Source organism: Pangasianodon hypophthalmus, chromosome 14 (assembly GCF_027358585.1).
Source record: "Pangasianodon hypophthalmus isolate fPanHyp1 chromosome 14, fPanHyp1.pri, whole genome shotgun sequence".
Classification (NCBI taxonomy): Eukaryota; Metazoa; Chordata; class Actinopteri; order Siluriformes; family Pangasiidae; genus Pangasianodon; species Pangasianodon hypophthalmus.
In genome coordinates, this window is record NC_069723.1 from 23,461,158 (window position 1) to 23,480,300 (window position 19,143).

General features: G+C 37.0%; 1 protein-coding gene across 1 annotated transcript; it reads left to right on the forward strand.

Moving 5' to 3' along the window:
• The first annotated feature begins 3,856 nt into the window (after positions 1-3,856).
• Positions 3,857-17,094, forward strand: prrx1a (paired related homeobox 1a). Its single transcript, XM_026934941.3, has 4 exons — positions 3,857-4,591; positions 11,656-11,831; positions 13,442-13,623; positions 14,532-17,094. Exons 1-4 carry the CDS (start codon positions 4,369-4,371, stop codon positions 14,662-14,664), a joined length of 714 nt encoding a protein of 237 aa, XP_026790742.2. The 5' UTR covers positions 3,857-4,368; the 3' UTR covers positions 14,665-17,094.
• The last annotated feature ends 2,049 nt before the right edge of the window (positions 17,095-19,143 follow it).

Consider the following 19,143-nt stretch of genomic DNA (forward strand, 5'->3'; position numbering starts at 1 on the left):
TGAATTAACCCCCACATTACTGAATTAACACCTATATTGCTGAATTAACACCTATATAACTGAATTAACCCCCCACATTATACTGAATTAACACCTATATTACTGAATTAACACCTAAATTACTGAATTAACACCCACATTGCTGAATTAACCCCACATTGCTGAATTAACCCCCCATTATACTGAATTAACACCTATATTACTGAATTAACACCTAAATTACTGAATTAACACCCACATTGCTGAATTAACCCCCACATTGCTGAATTAACCCCCACATTATACTGAATTAACCCCCACATTATACTGAATTAACACCTATATTGCTGAATTAACACCCACATTATACTGAATTAACACCTATATTGCTGAATTAACCCCCACATTATACTGAATTAACACCTATATAACTGAATTAACCCCCACATTATACTGAATTAACACCTATATTACTGACTTAACCCACAATACTGCATTAACACCCACATAACTGAATAACACCTACATTACTGAATTAACACCTGCATTAGTGAATTAACACTACAATAAACATGTTGTCGAATTAACTCTAAAATCAGCTTCTAAAAACACTTACTATAAAATAAAATAGCACGATAATTACAGCTAAATTAGCTGTCAGTGTTTAATTAACACTTTATACAATGTCAAATTAACTCACTTAACCCTGACATGTTAATTAATTATTTAGGCTATAGTTATATTAAGCATGAGTTAGGACAATCATGAGCTTCAGAGCGAATCTGTTTAACCCTCGTACAGTACTGAATCAACACCTAATAACGCCTGCGTTACTGAATTAACACCTAATAACACCTGCATTACTGAATTAACACCTAATAACACCTGTATTACTGAATCAACACCTAATAACACCTGCATTACTGAATTAACACCTAATAACACCTGCGTTACTGAATTAACACCTAATAACACCTGCGTTACTGAATTAACACGTAATAACACCTTTTTTTTACTGAATTAACACGTAATAACACCTTTATTACTGAATTAACACCTAATAACACCTGTATTACTGAATTAACACCTAATAACACCTGTATTACTGAATTAACACCTAATAACACCTGCGTTACTGAATTAACACCTAATAACACCTGTGTTACTGAATTAACACCTAATAACACCTGCGTTACTGAATTAACACGTAATAACACCTTTATTACTGAATTAACACCTAATAACACCTGCGTTACTGAATCAACACCTAATAACACCTGCGTTACTGAATTAACACCTAATAACACCTGTATTACTGAATCAACACCTAATAACACCTGCGTTACTGAATCAACACCTAATAACACCTGTATTACTGAATTAACACCTAATAACACCTGCGTTACTGAATTAACACCTAATAACACCTGTATTACTGAATTAACACCTAATAACACCTTTATTACTGAATTAACACCTAATAACACCTGTATTACTGAATCAACACCTAATAACACCTTTATTACTGAATTAACACCTAATAACACCTGTATTACTGAATCAACACCTAATAACACCTGTATTACTGAATCAACACGTAATAACACCTGTATTACTGAATCAACACCTAATAACACCTGTATTACTGAATCAACACGTAATAACACCTGTATTACTGAATTAACACCTAATAACACCTGTATTACTGAATTAACACCTAATAACACCTTTATTACTGAATCAACACGTAATAACACCTGTATTACTGAATCAACACCTAATAACACCTGTATTACTGAATCAACACCTAATAACACCTGCATTACTGAATCAACACCTAATAACACCTGCGTTACTGAATCAACACCTAATAACACCTGCATTACTGAATCAACACCTAATAACACCTGCATTACTGAATTAACACCCAGTTGCACCTGCATAACTGAACTAACACCAAGTACACCTACTTTACTGAATTAACACCTAATAACACCTGTGTTACTGAATTAACACCTAATAACACCTGCATTACTGAATTAACACCCAGTTGCACCTGCATAACTGAATTAACACCTACATTACTAACATCTACATTAAACACAGTGTTGAATTAACTCTAAAAGTGGCCTGTTCAATTAACACCAACCCCCACTGAGTTTAAATAACACCTTAATTAACCACACAAGGCTTTCATTTAAACACACACAGTGCTACATTTTAGCTGTCAGTGTTTAATTAACACCTTGTACAATGTTACATACCTTCCCTGTCGACTGAATGCAATTAACACCAAAAATAATAATGTAATAATTTTTTTTTGTTAGTGTTTCATTGAAGTTACAGCATTAAAGTGACTGTCAGTTTTACATTAACACTTTATTTAATGAACCCATACAATGTTAAACACACCCACGCTGTCAAATTAACACCAGCATGTGATAGAATTGTTTAACTATTTAATTAATTATTTATATTTTTATTAATCATCAGTTATGACTTTATTCCCAGAGCAAATCTTCTGTTTAACACCCACACAGTGCTGACTTAACCCTTTCATTACTGAATTAAACACACCTACATTGTCGAATTAATGCTATCCATGGTCTGTTTAATTAACACCAACGCCTACTGTGTTTAAATAATGCCTTAGTGAATCACACCAGTGTTTTACTTAAACACTTACAGTTGTGTTGAATTTGTAATCAACAATTTAATTAGTGTTTAATTACAGTCTACAGTGCAGTACAAAATAAACACACCATCCTGAATTAACACGGTGTTGGATTTACACACCTACAGTGTTGTATTAGTGTTTTATTCATTTCCTCAACTACTCCATTATAACACAAACACACCTACATTATTCAATCAGGAGAAAATCACACACACACACACACACACACACACTCTCTCTCTCTCTCTTCAGATATGAATCATGTCATTATTCACATGTGATGTTCAGGAGACTTTTCTCTAAGTGTTGATGCAGCGATGTTCAGTGTGAAACTTCTCCTGGTTTAAATCCTTCACTACAAACTGAGACTAAAAATAATTCATCATTCATGTCTCTTCATGTAAAGCGTCTTTGAGTATCTTGAAAAGCGCTATACAAGTGTTATGTATTATTATTATTATTATTAATAATAATAATAATTCAATAATAATTCAATAATAACTTCAACAGACTTTATGTTTTTGCAAAACAAAGTGTGAACTTTAAAAATGCTATCCTTTTTATTCATTCTCCATCAACAATCTTCCTTTCCTTCTCTTTCCTTCTTTCTTTTCTCCATTTCTTCTGTCTTTCCTTCTTTCTTTTCTCCATTTCTTCTGTCTTTCCTTCTTTCTTTCTTCCTTTCCTTTTTTCTATTCTGCATTTTTCTGTCTTTCCTTCCTTCTTTCTTCCTTTGCTTCTCTTTCCTTCTTTCTTTTCTCCCTTTCTTTCTTTCTTCCCTTCCCTCTTCCTTTTCTTCATTTTTTTCTGTCTTTCCTGCTTTCTTTCTTTCTTCCTTTCCTTCCCATTCCTTCTTTCTTTTCTTCTTTACCTTTTCTCTTTTCTTTCTTTCTTTCTTTCTTTCTTTCTAATCCTATTAGATCTTTAATGTCAGTGCTGAAGCCTGCTCTACAGATTTTATTAATCATATAATAATCGCGATCACGGTTTATTTTTTTAGATTAATGAAACAGAACCTCTCTCTCTCTCTCTCTCTCTCTCTCTCTCTCTCTCTGTCTCAGTGCTGGACTTCTCCAACCAAGTCCAATGTTCATCCCGGTGTGTGTGTGTGTGTGTGTGTGTGTGTGTGTGTGTGTGTGCGCGCGCGCGCATTACGGGGTGGGGAAATGTCTGCGCTCTCTGTAAAACGTCAGAAACTACGAAAACACGACTTTGCCACGTAATTAGGGCGCTCCTCATCCGTCTGTCCGTCAAAGCCGCGACTCATTTATTCTCCAGCAGCCGAGCAGAGCGGACTGAGAGAGAGAGAGAGAGAGAGAGAGAGAGAGAGTGTTGTGTAGCGTGTGTGGCGTGTGGTGTGTGTGTGGGAAGAAGAGAACGTGGAGCTCATCATCATCATCATCATCATCATCAGAGCTCGTGCTCACTCTCGGAGACGCGCAAAACTTTGTGACAGATGCTGAAGAGCCCGGAGCGCGAGCGCGCGCCCTGACCTGGAGAAGTGCGTTACTCTATCTGGAGTTGTCCCGGAAAGAGAGAAACGGATTCATGACTAGGTTTCGGATCTGACAGAAGACAGAAGACACGGCAGAGAGATAAAGCTCTGTCCTGAATTGATTCTCAGCTCCTGAGTGAAATCCATGTTTGCTGCGGCGCGCTCTCGGAGGCTGTGCGCGCGCCACTTCCGCTCCCTCACCGCCGCAGCTTGAGTCATGACTTCTGGTTATACAGCGCATGTAATGGACAGAGCGATCACTGCGGCCAACCTGGACCATTTACACGCCAAGAAGAACTTCTCCGTGAGCCACCTGCTGGACCTGGAGGACGCGCGGGAGATGGCCGGAGCTCAGGCCGAGGAGAGCAGCGCGGAGGCGGGCACAGGAAGCCTGGAGTCTCCGGGGCTCACCAGCGGCAGCGACACGGCGCAGCAAGACAGTAAGCATCTCTCTCTCTCTCTCTCTCTCTCTCTCTCTCTCTCACACACACACACACACACACACTGTCTCTCTCACACTCACACACGCTTGGAATCATTGAAGCACTTTTTCCCCCCACAGATCTGGATAAATCTGGCACTTTAGAGAAAATCTGAATCAAGAAACTCTATTTCTGAAGCTCTTGTGTTGAATGTTCTGCACAAACACAGCCTCCCAAATTCAGCCCACTTTTCATGTCTTGTGAAATAACTCTGAAAAACTTTGAGCAAGAAGTCAGAACTGCAGTGTGTTTTCTCTCCACAGTGTGTTGTGCATGTATTTCATATGCATGTACAGTGTAGCTCACTGCAGTCTCTTTTTCACTGCCTGGTTGTAATTAGCAACATTAAAAGAAATAAACACTAAATCATGGGAAAGAAGGAAAGAAAGAAAGGAATAAGAGGAATAAAAGAAAGATTGATTATGATTTAACAGCTTAGGATATTGATCCTATATTATAATAAATACATAAATAGAATAAATAAATGTAGCAAAAAGGTTTTTTTTTAAACAATTTTACAAGACATTGTTTTTACAGTTCTTTCTTTCTTTCTTTCTTTCTTTCTTAGGATGAATGAACAGGATGTAATAAATGCTACATATCTCTCTCGCTTCTGTGAGGAAAGTAAACGTTAAAAAAAATTAAAAGTTAAAAAGGCAAAAGTCATAACAAAAATATTGTGTACTGAAAGTGAGAAATAGGTTTAAGCATTAAGGAGGAGTGGTTTTTCTTTTTTCATGGTTCTACAAAAAAAAAAAACCTGTAGATGTAAAAGTCTGTAGATCACTGAGTCTTACAGCCAATCACAAAGTCTAAGCTGAATGTAAAATAAATACAAATACAAATTAAATACATGCTGCTAATAACTATGAGACCATGCCAAGGGGAATTTGAAAATAAATAAATTCATTAAATAAATAAAGCCATGAAAAGTATTTGGTAATTTAGTTATTGTTCATGTAAAACTGAAAATACATTTTTAAAATATTAACATTTTGATTTGGGATTGTGATTAATGCTGATTTTCTGCTTTAATTAGAATATAAAAGTGAAAATAACTCTAGATAAATTAAATTATGAGCAGTATAGCTCGAAGACTATTTACACTGTAAAATAAATTTAAAAGAAAAAGATTAAGGATTTAAAAAAACATGCCAAAAAAACCCAAAAAGCAGTAGTTTGCTACGTGCACTTTTTTTTTCTTCAGTAATTCACTTTATTCATATTTGGAGACATTCATATTTGTTTTGCACAATCTCTATTTACTGTTTGTTGAAAAGCTTTTAGTTTATATTAACGAGAGAAAATAACAATAAGAATAACACAAATAAATTAAATGATGGTACGAACACAAACAAATAAACAAAACCAAATCCTGAAGCGTAAATGAGCTATACAGAAATCAGAGATGTTTGTAGAAAGCTGCAGTGCGGCGACGCTTTAGAGATCAGGGAGTCAGGACGTCCATGCATGAAATAAATGACGCCTAAGCAGTAAAGGACATAAACAGACCCTTAAATTGTAAATGTAATTTTCTCCAGGTTTGAAAACCAGCCAAAATAGGGACGTAGATCATTTTTTCCAGTGCAGGAGAATTAACCTGCTCATGTGAAGAGATGAGGAGATGCTGATGTCTGAGCGTGATCTGGATGAGGCAGGACTAGGGCTGAGCGATATCAATATAACCATAATATATCGATATTGTGATACATTATGTCACAATACTTAATTTAAAAAAAAAAAAAAAATTTTTTAATAATTACAAACTCAACGGAAAAAATTGTAGTTGTAAAATTACAATTTTTACAGATTTATCATTTATTGATTTTTATTTTAAAAATGTTATTTTTGTAGACATTACATAAAGTATGCTCGTTATTATTGTTATTATTTATTTTATTTTTTTTTAAATCAGCTTTTTCACAATTGTTTTGCTAGCAGTTTGTTAGCAAGCCTGAATATCGTGATGCATGTTGTGTATTATAGTGATGTACTATGTAGCAAAATATCTTTGAGAATCGTGATATGATATTTTTTGTCGTATCGCACACCTCCTGGCACTGCACAGCCTATAAAAAGGCAGACTTAAGGACCAGGAGCTAATTATAAATTTGTCAGTTGTGAATGTGCTTCAAATACGGATACCCAATACACAGAGCAGCAGGGGTGTGTTTACATTTGGTGCCTGTAGGATCTATCTATGTTTGATAAAATCTTAGACCACAGGTTTCCACGTGAGTCGCTTGATTTATAAATGGCCTCACCGTCGGCCCCATCTCTTCTGCATTAGACGGTGGGTTTAAATCCCACTGATAAATCTCCTGCAGAAGTGTAAAGTGCTGAAGTGTAGTAAAAGTACTCCAGGTACGTCCTTAAGTACGCTGGTGAAGTGTTTGTGCTTCAGTTATCTATAATAAATCTGTAAAGTTTACAGCAAGACATTTCTCTTCAGTTCTCACTCACAGGATGTAATAAACATAATAAACAGTTTTAAAAATTGGTAAAATAAATGAATATAACAAATATCGCTCGAACTATCAGGACGGATGTTGTGTTCTATCGTTTTGAAATGTTCCTTTCAAACAAGCCACACAATGTAAAAAAATACTGTAAAATTTACAGTAAATAATTGCAAAAAAACATATTTACAGTAATCTACAGCGTATCTAAAAATGATCTTTAAAACTGTGATACTAAATCAAAAATTTACTAAGACACATAGAATTTCCAATCAAGGAAATTTAAACACATACAAACCCAGGAGTTTAAACATTTAATATGAGCACCCTCGAAACGCTGCCGTGTACGCTACGACATCACATCCACATCAGTGTCTTCAACATCGGCCGTGATTCTGGCCTTCAGATCATCAGATGAAGATGAGAAAAACTTGTTTTTTCAGAAAAAACAACTGTCAAATGGGACAATCCCAGTATTTCTACACGTCCTGCTTGACTGTTTATAATGGATAAATAATGAAGATCATTTTCAGATGCCCCGTATATACAGATATTTACTGTACATGTTACATCACTGTGATATACTGTACATTTAAAATAAAATATTATTCACCATATTTGCTCATTTATCCAAAGAGACGTTTGCGGCAGGTGAGACAGGACACGGCTGAGCAGCTGTTGGGATCTGAACACACAACCTTCTGATGTTTAACCACAGAGTCCCTGAGTCACCACTTCACTTCCCTCAGTGTATAAACTTAAACTCAAAGAGTGTTTGTGTTCAGCTAAAACGAAGAGCGCTAAATAAAATCCGCTAATTTTCAGACATCAACACAAACACAATCTTTTCCATTCTCATTCCCCCCTCAGATATCCCACAATGCTTTGCTTTTTCTGGCATTTTACTGCAAACCAGCACACTGCTCTAACTGTACAACTGTTTTGCAAAACAATAATAAAACAGTATTTTACTGTAAAATAAAAGCAATGAAGAGTGAACATGCTTTTCAGTCTTTTCTCGATCCTGACACGCTGCACTAGTGTCGCAGGAGTTCAGCAATAAAAATGGACACGTTTCTCCATCCATCTTCCTCCACTAGTTCCTCAACAACAACACAGAGCACCGAGTGGCTCTGATTCAGTGGAACAACACAAGAAAACACTTTTGTCGAGAAACCAAACATGAAAAAATGCTGAAATATTCATTAAAGAAGGATTTACACTCTTCTGTAAGTGCAGCGTGGCAGGGCTCGCAGAAAATTCACATTTGGTTTGGGTTTAGTTGTTTTTTTCATTATTTCTTCCTTTGTTTCTTTCTCCATTCCATTTGTTCATTCATGTGTTCCTCTTTCTTTCTTTTTTTCTTCTCATTCTTTCTTTTTGTTTCCTCATTTCCTTTTTTCTTTCCTTATTTTCTCTCCTTCCCTTTTTCTTTCTTCTCATTCCCTCTTTTCTTCTCATTCCATCTATTCTTTCTTCATTGGTTTTCCTTATTTTTTTCTTTCTTTCCTTATTTTGATCTCATTCCCTCTTCTATTCCTTATTCCCTCTTTCTTTCCCTATTTCCTCTCATTCCTTCACTCTTTCTTTGACTGGGTGTTGTTCCTCCAGTGCCTCTGACTCAGTAAAACAGAAGTCAAGAGAATGAACACAAACACGCTGAAACTTTCATTAAATAAGGATTTAAAGTCCTAAATGATAAATCTGGAATAAGTAATAAAATGCAGGGAAAATTCCTAATGTCTCAGACTCAGGCACGTGTATGAAGACCAGATCTCGCGCGTAACGAGACGGTGTGAGTTTAATGATTATTAGAGAATCAGTGTGTAATTTAAAACGCTAACGACGCAGGAGAGGAGTAAAGTGATAAAACACAAACACTTCATCAACATGCTTAAGGACGTATCTGGAGTGCATTTACTGAACTCAAATAACGTACACGTGATCCTGAGCTGAACAAACTACTGCTTTCACTTTAAACCACTAAACCACTAAACACTTCCCACTGACGCTAGAGTAACCTTATCACACTTATCACTGTATTGACCTGAAACCTGAAACACATACACACACACACATACACACACACACACAGACAAGCACACATACACACACATATTGTGTATTTTAATCTATCACACAGTACTTATATTAGCAGTACTCACAGCACAATATTTCTAATTCTAATATTTTTAAAAAAATCTTTTATAATTGTTTTGTTGTTGCGTTTTTATCTCTGAATCACTTTCAAGCTCCATCTGAAAGTCAGTTCAGCTTCAGTGACGATTTGGCAATGTTCAGTTTTAGTGTAGCTTAGTTTTTATTTTAAATGTATTAGCTTATATGTGTATTAATTCTGGTGTTAATAGAACAAACCATTAAAGCACAGTCGTTAGGGCGTGTCATTAGGGCTGGGTGATACGACCATACGATATTGTTATTGCAGTAAATACTATAAAGTCACAGAGCGCATTTCACAAGTACACATCACAAGTATTGACATAAAATTCACCTCATTTCCTTTTCTTAGTTAAATAACTCATTTCTATTTGTTTTTAATCCTGCTTTTCAGGCACTTGTATGTGACACTACTCATTTTGTTGCCACTTTGTTCTCAAACGTAGGCTATATACATGTGTGTGTGTGTGTGTGTGTGTGTATACATATTTATGCGCTGATACATTTCACCGTTCCTGATATGATGTATGTGGTGTATCGTTTCACCCTGGAGCTCACACACAGCTTTATTCACACTTACCAGGAAGTTAAAGAATGAGTGGTTTATTTAAGCAGAATTGTGTTTATTTAGTATAATGCAATGGTTTAGCTTGTTTAATGGGGTTACTAGTGACTCAGGAGAAGAAGGAAGGCTTTGTAGCTAATATGAGACACAGCTCACTCGATGAGATCTACTCGATGATTTCTGTTGCCAGTCAAATAAAGATACAAATAAGTCAAAAATAAATTCAATTCAGCTAAATTAAAAAAAAAGAAAAAATGGTAAGGAGGCCCGTGCCAGCTCAGTGTTAAAGAGACAGGAACCAGGATGTCATTTAAAATGTATTTATAACTTTGCTAAAATGTATTTATAACTTTGCTTTTATATATTTTTAGTTCTATATTATTCCAGTTTCAACCAGAGCTACTGAGCAATTATACTGTGATCATGTGACCAAATCTTTCTCAGTTAAAAATGGAAGTATCCAGCCGTATTCAAGACAAAGTGAGAAAGTCACAACTTTTAAATGTAGTCAAGTTTCAACTATTAGGACATATAATAATAATAATAATAATAATAATAATAATAATAACTAGTTAAATTCACATGTATATTTATATTTCTATATTATTAATACAACACATTTTCGGTTCAGGTTTAGTTCATGTACAGTTTGTATCATCTCTCAGCATCTCGCAACATTACAGCTGGGAAAACTGTGCTGTTTTAATCCCAGTGTTTATTCACTGCACATTTATTAATGTTTTATTAAGAGTAACTGGATATCAGTTTCATTTTGTGTAATTTTTTTACTACAATAACTAGGAAGTAATACAGCAGCTCGCTCTGCAGCATTCGCCTTTTTTAGTGACTTTATTAAACTCATTTACTAGCGCTGAGAGAGATGTGTGTCACTTAAAACCGGTGCGGTGTAAAAATCATAGTGAAAAAAAAAAAAAAATCTAACCGAAGCCCTAAAGCTTATGTTCAAATACAAATGTTCAAAGAAACTAGAGCTGAAGTTATAATGACTAAAAGTTGACATAGTTATAGTGCTATTCTTTCTTTCTTTCTTTCTTTCTTTCCCTCCTTCCATTCCATATTTTTTTTCTTTCTTTTGGGTTGTAGAAAATGGCCGTATGTCAGGGCAGATAACGTAATATGATCCAACTCTAGTCCTGTTACTATAACAATGTTATTCTCACTATTGCAGTTTTTATTATTTAAGCCGAGCACCTCGTCCTGTCTTCATTGTGGCGTACATAATAAAATCAGGCAGGTTGATTAAGACAGTTTTTCAGAAGGAGTTGTACGGATTGGGGTGGCTGCAACAGTTAACACAATTACATGTTCAGAATTAGATTATGAATTTTATTGGCCTTTTTTTTATGCTAAAACACCTTCAAACTAATGGCTTTGGAGCGATGCCACTTTTAAAAACATGGTATCACTTATAGGTCTCTTATAGTTCACTTATGGCCATTCCATAACATTAAATGTAACTATAAATGAATAAAAAGCACAACATGTAGCTCTTTAATAAATAAAAAATGTAATCGTTGGCAAATTGCTGAGCTATAAGAGGAATAAAACACCTCACGATGTGCTGTTATAGGAAAATAATCAACTTCGAGGTGGGTACAGTAAGTCTGCTTCATCACACCACCCTGTCATTGATTATTTTCCTGTAACAGCACAACATGGAGTGTTTTATAAACAGCTGAATCAGTCAAGAGCAACATTGTGATGTGAGGCTTCTATTTGTACTGCCATTAGTCTTTACTGATGTGCCATCTAACTGTGTGTGTGTGTGTGTGTGTGTGTGTGTGTGTGTGTGTTCTCAGATGAGCAGCTGAACTCAGAGGAGAAGAAGAAGCGGAAGCAGAGGAGAAACAGGACCACGTTTAACAGCAGTCAGCTGCAGGCACTGGAGCGGGTGTTTGAGAGGACGCATTACCCGGACGCCTTCGTCAGGGAGGATCTGGCGCGCAGGGTTAATCTCACCGAGGCTCGTGTGCAGGTTAGTGATCCAACATAACAGTGACAATAAGGTGTTCACTAACTACAGTACGGTGGATGGTCCTACATCGCATACACACTTCCTCAAAATCCTGTAGTCAACTTTCCTTTTCATACATAACGAATAAAACACTCCATGTCATACTGTTATAGTAAAATTAGCACCCTTACCACCCTGAGGTGGATTATTTTCCTGTAACAGTACATCCTGATGTGTTTTATTCCTCTTATACTGCGGAAATTTGCCAACTATTACCATTTGTTACTTATTAAAGAACACTACATGTATTTTTTTTATCCATTTATAGTTTAATGTTGTGGACATCCATGAAACGAGTTAGTTCCTGTTCTCACTTACATTATAGCAGCTATAAACAGTCGTTCCCTCACCAGCCTCTCTTGAATTTGAGAAGCTAAAACTGCAAAAAACTGCAAAGCTCCTTCATAAAGACTTCTCTGTGTCAAAAAAACTTTTAAAAAAATGCTACAACTTTATCTCCGACTATTACAAAGCGCTGACACTGGAGACTCCTTCCATAATCGTCTCCTTACAGAAAACTTCACCATATCAACAATTACAAATCACACATGTAATTGTTACTATAGAAAACATCACATATTCAAACAAGCGCATAAATATAAACCTGTCATCTGCAGCTGCACTACTGTCAGAGCTGCTGTTATAGAAAATTAATCAACAATTTCTGACCAATCACAATCCAGAATTCAGCTGCGCCGTGATATAAACTAACGTCACTAACAAATAATATAGCTTATAGCTGTGACAGTCGGCTTTGAGGAGATGGTCAGTGTCTCAAATTCGCTGTTGTGGTTTCTGACTGAAGTTTTCTGTAAGGAGATGTTTATTTAACATTTATGGAAGGAGTCTCCAGTGTCAGCGCTTTGTAACAGTCATAGGTAAAGCTATAACTTCTTCATCTTCAGGACAGAGGATAGTGTTAACAGTTTTTTTTCCCACATCAGACCCAGATAGGAGGCGTGGCCTAAAGTTTGAAGACGTCATTCAGATGTTAATATAGTTCTCATTTGTATTGCCAAATTATTCCACCATTCAGAACGTCATATACCAGCTTGTTCATGTAATAGAAATTTGCAATACATTTGCGATACCTTTGGTGTTTACATCATGCCTAGCATGTGCTAGCTGATGATTTAGCTAGCTAGCAAGCACATGTTCATTTATATGAACAATATAAAATACAGTGACACTGGAAATGAGAGGAACTGTTTAGGAACATCAACGTTTCCCTCAAAGTCCCTCACAAAACCTCGCCATATTTAAAGAAAGCATTCAATATTTGAACAACGTTAAAAACATTGCAATTACAGACATTATATAGCACAGACGATATATAAGGTGAATGTCATACAAAATGTATAAATACACTTCTTTTCAATGTTCTCCTCTTTAAGAAGAAAGCTACGTTAATGGTTAATGCTACACATAGTTCAGATTTCCTTATCACAGGAATAGTCACACTGTACATGTAAATATATATAATGTTGTGCATTCGTTGTTTTTTTCTGTCCTGCTTATGTGGAGTGTTTGTTATCTTTTTTTTCTGAGTGTAATCTCTGTTGCTTTCTCAGGTGTGGTTTCAGAACAGAAGGGCTAAGTTCCGGCGTAACGAGCGCGCACTGCTGGCGAGTAAAAACGCCTCACTGCTCAAATCCTACTCCGGAGACGTGACATCGGTGGAGCAGCCGATCGTACCACGGCCAGCTCCGAGGCCGAGCGATTACCTATCCTGGGGAAGCTCACCTCCGTACAGGTAACATCCTCCATCACACACAGCTTAGAAACAACTGCAGCTTATAGGATATTGAATTCTGGATCCTCTGATCGCTTCTCTTATGCAGACATGACAACTGTAGACCATGTGAAAATATAAATGTAAGCAACCGGATCTTATTAATGATATGTTTTTTTTTTTTTTTTAACAGAAAATAACATTTAGAACTCATTAAGTGTCTGAATTCAGTCAGGTGTCAGTTGCAATAACCAATTTTGAACTCATGTCACTTAAATCAACCCCTGTGTTAAATAAAATAAATTCAAAAGTTCTATCATTTCATTATGTCAAAAAAAATCTCTAACTGCGGCTAATCATTTGAAAATCCTAGCTAGCAGGGTCGCTTTAAAGAAAGCAAAGAAAGCCAAGCTAGCACGATATGTAAACTAGCATCTTGGCAGAAGAACAGGAGAAATTTTCCCATCATGCATTCTAGCCAAGGATTTAAAATAAAAATGTATAATATATTTTACTCAAAGATACATGCTAGCTAGCTAGCAGGAAGGCAGGCCATCATGCTAGCTATGCTTCTGTCTAGCTAATATTAGGCTAGCTTTTTCCTAAGTTGTACTGTGTATACTGTATATATATATATATATATATATATATATATAGTGTGTGTGTGTGTACAAACTAAAAAGCTTTTATAGTAATTAATTTTTTTTCTGTTATCTGGAAATAATATATTTGTGGCTTCATCACCTATACATATATAGCATATTGTTAATTGTTATGGTTTAGCTATTTCAGATTTCAGATACATATATTTTGGAGTTCTGAATAAAGTTTTGGAGTTTAAAATCTCTGATCACAGTCACAAAACATTTAGTGGTGTTTGTGTCACTCTTAATTAAATTCTGACTGCAATCCTGACCTTTCCTCTTCAGCGCCATGGCCTCCTACTCGCCATCATGTGCCAACAACAACACAGCGCAGGGCGTGAACATGGCCAACAGCATCGCCAACCTGAGACTGAAGGCCAAGGAGTACAGCATGAACCAGGTGCCGACCGTCAACTGAGAGAGGAAAAGAACTACAAACGCGGGCGACGTGTGGCACCGAGCTGCCATGATCCCCAACAAAGCCCTTTCACACAAACGTTTTCTCTGTGTGGACTCGAAGGCTCGGAAGAAAAACATGTGTAAAGAAAACTTCTAAAGCAGTGATTGACGTCAACGGTGGTCATATTTTTGGCAGAGTGGGGAAAATTCGTCTCAACTCAACTCTGGAAAAACGTGAAATGGAAAGTGTGTGTTTTCACGTTTGCCACGGCTACACGGGCGTTGCTCCTCGAGTAGGAGATTTACTCGAGAGTTCTGGAGACTGAAGCAGCTCCACGGATGAACTTTTTGGAATGTAGCAGTGCAAATCCCGTGAACGTTCAGGGAGCCTTCAGGACTTTTCCTTGATTTCTCCTGGGACGTAATCAAGACCACAGACTTTTTTTTTTTTTAGGAAAAATGTACCTTTGTAATGAATATACTAAGATTTTGCCTTTGGGATTATGTGACTGACATGCATTTTAAAGCATGTCAAAGCATTCATAGGTCTCCACACACACTCACACACACACACACACACACACACATGCACACACAGCATAACTACACAAACAGGAAGTACACATATTGTGTGTGTGTGTGTATATATATATATATATATATATATATATATATATATATATATATACATACATACACACACACACACACACACACACACACACACACACACACACACAACACCTTGCCAATTTGTATAAATTTGTATTAAAAATAAAAAATACTAGCCATGGAAAGGTTGACCAGTTGACCAATCAGAGGTCTTGTCTTTATATTTACCATACAGCTGCACTGATTTAAAACCACATGTAAACAGCTGTTATTAGTTGTCTGGAAATCTGGGTGTGGCCTCTGTGCCTGTCAGTCCCAGTCATAGGGAAGGAGGTGTGGCCTCTCTGCTTGTAAGTCTGAGAGCAGGCGTGGCTTCTATGTATGGAGTTCAAGCTCTGGTCTTTTCTTATGATGAAAAGAAAATGGCAACTTCTTGCATTACTTCTTTCTTAAGATTCACCTTATAATTGGTTTTTGCGCTTCAGTTTTATACTAGTCTTGACTTAATGGGGCGGGGAAAGACGAGTGAGGCGTAGCCAGGATGTCACGTACATGCTATATGGTCAGCTTCAATATATATATATATATATATGTAAAACGTTTGTAACTCACTGAGGGTATTAAAGACCTCAATTTAACTCCATATATGCGCCTGTCAGTGAAGGAGGCAACGCTTGTGTGCATGCCAGTCTGACAGGAGGCATGACCACTGTGACTGTCAGTCCAGTTAGAGGAGGCGTGGCCTGGGTACCTGTCAGTCTAAGAGTAGGTGTGACCTCTTTACATGGAGTTCAAGCTCTGCTGTTTATTGTCTTTTCATCATAATCAATCACAGAGATTGCTGGAAAGACACAGCATGCAACATTTGCTTCTTTCCAATAATTCTTTTATGATACAATTTTCTTTCAGTTTTTGCATTACTTCTTTCATGTTTTATAATTGTCATTTGTTCGCTTCACTTTTGCTTTGTTTTAATGAAAAGGACCAGGGAAAAAATTGTGATGTAAAACCACAGAGGATGACACGTTATGTACATGATCAGCGTTAAAATATTTCTATCTAAATACTGCATCAATACTGAGTGCTCAGTGTTTTATATTTTCTCTTTTTCATAAACGTTAAAGATCTTGATTTGATTTCTGTACCTGCGTGCTGCAGTGACGTAGCCGTCTCTCAGTCCAGGTGAAGGAGGCGTGGCCTGTGTGTCTGTCAGTCCCAGTCCAGGTGAAGGAGGCGTGGCCGCTGTGTCTGTCAATCCCAGTCCAGGTGAAGGAGGCGGGGCCTCTGTGTCTGTCAGTCTCAGTCCAGGTGAAGGAGGCGTGGCCTGTGTGTCTGTCAGTCCCAGTCCATGTGAAGGAGGCGGGGCCTGTGTGTCTGTCAGTCTCAGTCCCGGCGAAGGAGGCGTGGCCTGTGTGTCTGTCAGTCCCAGGGAAAGGAAGTGTGGGCTCTATACCTCTTAGCGTTAGCCCCTTACCCACAGCTCAGTCAATTAAAACTAAACAAATAAATCATTTATATGTATCTTTCATACATCCGATCATTGATCACATATCATATCATCTCAAAACTAAAGATCTACATCCCTAATATAATACACTAAATAGGCAGTTCCTCCTGAATTAATGTGGTACAAGATGCTGTTGAAGCACATACCAATTAAATACAGCTCATGCAGTGTGTGTCTGTGTGTGTGTGTGTGTGTGTGTGTGTGTGTGTGTGTGTGTGTGTGTGGGTGTGAGGCCTTTACCTTTGCTTTTCTTTTTAAATATGGCTTGAGTATATCTGATTCTGTAATATTCTTATGCAATAAAACATCTGCAAGCAGCATAATAACAAAGGATTAGTGTGTTGTGGAACAGAAATATTTTCTGCATTCATCATGCAAAAGTATTACCAATAATGAAGAACATCATCTTTGAGGCATCTGAGCTGTTGCAGGCAACAGTAATGTATATTAACACACACTACATGCTTAGTTTCTTCAAAGTTTTAGAATAAAATTAGAAAAAAAAAAGCATGCGCTCTCATACTTCGACTATTTCTACTATTTTAGAGGTCCAAGCACTTGCTGCTTCTGTGAGGGCTTATTTTTACTATGACTTTATTTTTTTTTAAATCTTGTATCTTTAAAGTAACTCCATCTGGTTTGTCAGTTCATTTAGTTTTTAAAAAGGAGGTCCAGATGTCACTTACATTCTTTCTCTATCTGGATGAAGAATGACCAAAAGTGTCTCTCTGACCGTCTCTTATCTTTGAGCACAATAAAAACTCTGCACAGTGACTCCAGGGGACTCCAATCACTATCACCTCCCCCTCCTCCTCTTTTTCTTCCTCTGCAGCAGGAAAATGAAAAATACCGCTTTTCCCTAGTTGCTGTGAGATCTTACTAACATGTCCTCCATCTCATAAGTCCACTTATGTATTTGTTTTGGACATAGATCGCAGAGAAAAAAAATCTTTTAAGACCGAGGAGAAAAAAATAAGCTGTCTGGGCGCTTCCAGAAATCTGCTGCAGTGTTTTATAGCCTGATGATGGACTCCTCGGTGTTAAGTGCAGAACTCTGATTCATTCAGAGCATCCGCAAAGCCACGGCTGTTAGGGTTTTTTTTCTGTCAAGCAGGAATGTTTACTTTCAAAACACGGTGTTTATGGCACAGGAAGCACTCGTTTGAGTTTAAGTGGCCGCGGGGTGTTTTCTGAGCGCCTGACACAGGCTTGTTTATGTGCCTGGCGACCCCCTTGGTCTGCTGATTGCATGTGACCCCAGATGACCTCGGAGACAGTGGGGAAACCAATAAAAGGGTTTTGGGGGGAGTCCTGGCAGGACAAATTGAAATCTTTGTTTAAGTATAGAAATTCTGCGTAAAGAGAGCCATCCAGAAGCAGAGGTGGCAACATTGCTAACAGGTAGCATGAAAAACAGAATCGCACCATGAGATGGCTAATTTCAATAATAAATCAATGAGGAGAAGTCCAGTGTGAACGCTACTGAATAAAAGCAACTCCTCCATTTTGTTTACTGAAGACAAGAAACCACAGCCATGCCCTCTTTCTTCTAATTTCTATTGGCTCACAAGATGGAGACTCGTGAATTCACGCGTCAAAGTTCACCCAGATTAATTAGAAACGTAAGTAAACACTACCAAAAGCAAATCCTGTGTCCTTTCCCTGTCAGAGAATCAGCTTCTCTGCAGGGCGTTTTATTAGTGTTCGGTCTGAAAAAAAAGCAGAAAAGCACAGACCCTCTGAAAAAAATGTACCAAACTCTACCTATTTTTGTCACTGCGGTGGTACCATTAACTTTTCTATCTCTATCTTTAATAGTTTTTTGACCGGGAAATGTAGATATATATTATACATGTGAAAATTATTTAAGGTACATGAAGTGGACCATAATTAGTTTTTAGTTCTAAAGGTACATTACATGCACCTCTCTAGGTAATAGATAAATACTAACAAGGTACCACGCCAGCAACAAGGACTAGCACAGTTCATTATCCCTTCCCCCCCCAGGAAGGGTAGTTTCCAGGGGCTCCTCTATCCCCATAGCAAGGGATCAAGAATTGTGAATGCTAGAGAATAAGGATGTTTAGAAGAGGTCCAACAGACTGTTATGCCTGGCGGTAAAATGATACAAAAAAAATCCTGGCATCATAACCATACAATCCAAATATCACAGTGTTAAATGATTTGGTTAGGAAAATGGAGTTGTTAAGAGCATCACTCTTGGCCATCACTTGTTCAGGAGAATATTAAAAAAAAAAAAAATTCAACTTTTACAAAAAATGGGCTATTTATACCACCACGCTGTTGAATTCACAAATCTGATTGTTCAAAAAGTATTGACTATAATAAAATGTTGACTATTATAATAATATAGCAATA

Bases quoted from the DNA above. Each gene is read 5' to 3' on its own strand.
- prrx1a (XM_026934941.3), top strand. From the start codon at position 4,369: ATGACTTCTGGTTATACAGCGCATGTAATGGACAGAGCGATCACTGCG. The intron at 4,592-11,655 runs GTAAGCATCTCT...GTGTGTTCTCAG, and splicing joins CGACACGGCGCAGCAAGACA to ATGAGCAGCTGAACTCAGAG. The intron at 11,832-13,441 runs GTTAGTGATCCA...TTGCTTTCTCAG, and splicing joins TCACCGAGGCTCGTGTGCAG to GTGTGGTTTCAGAACAGAAG.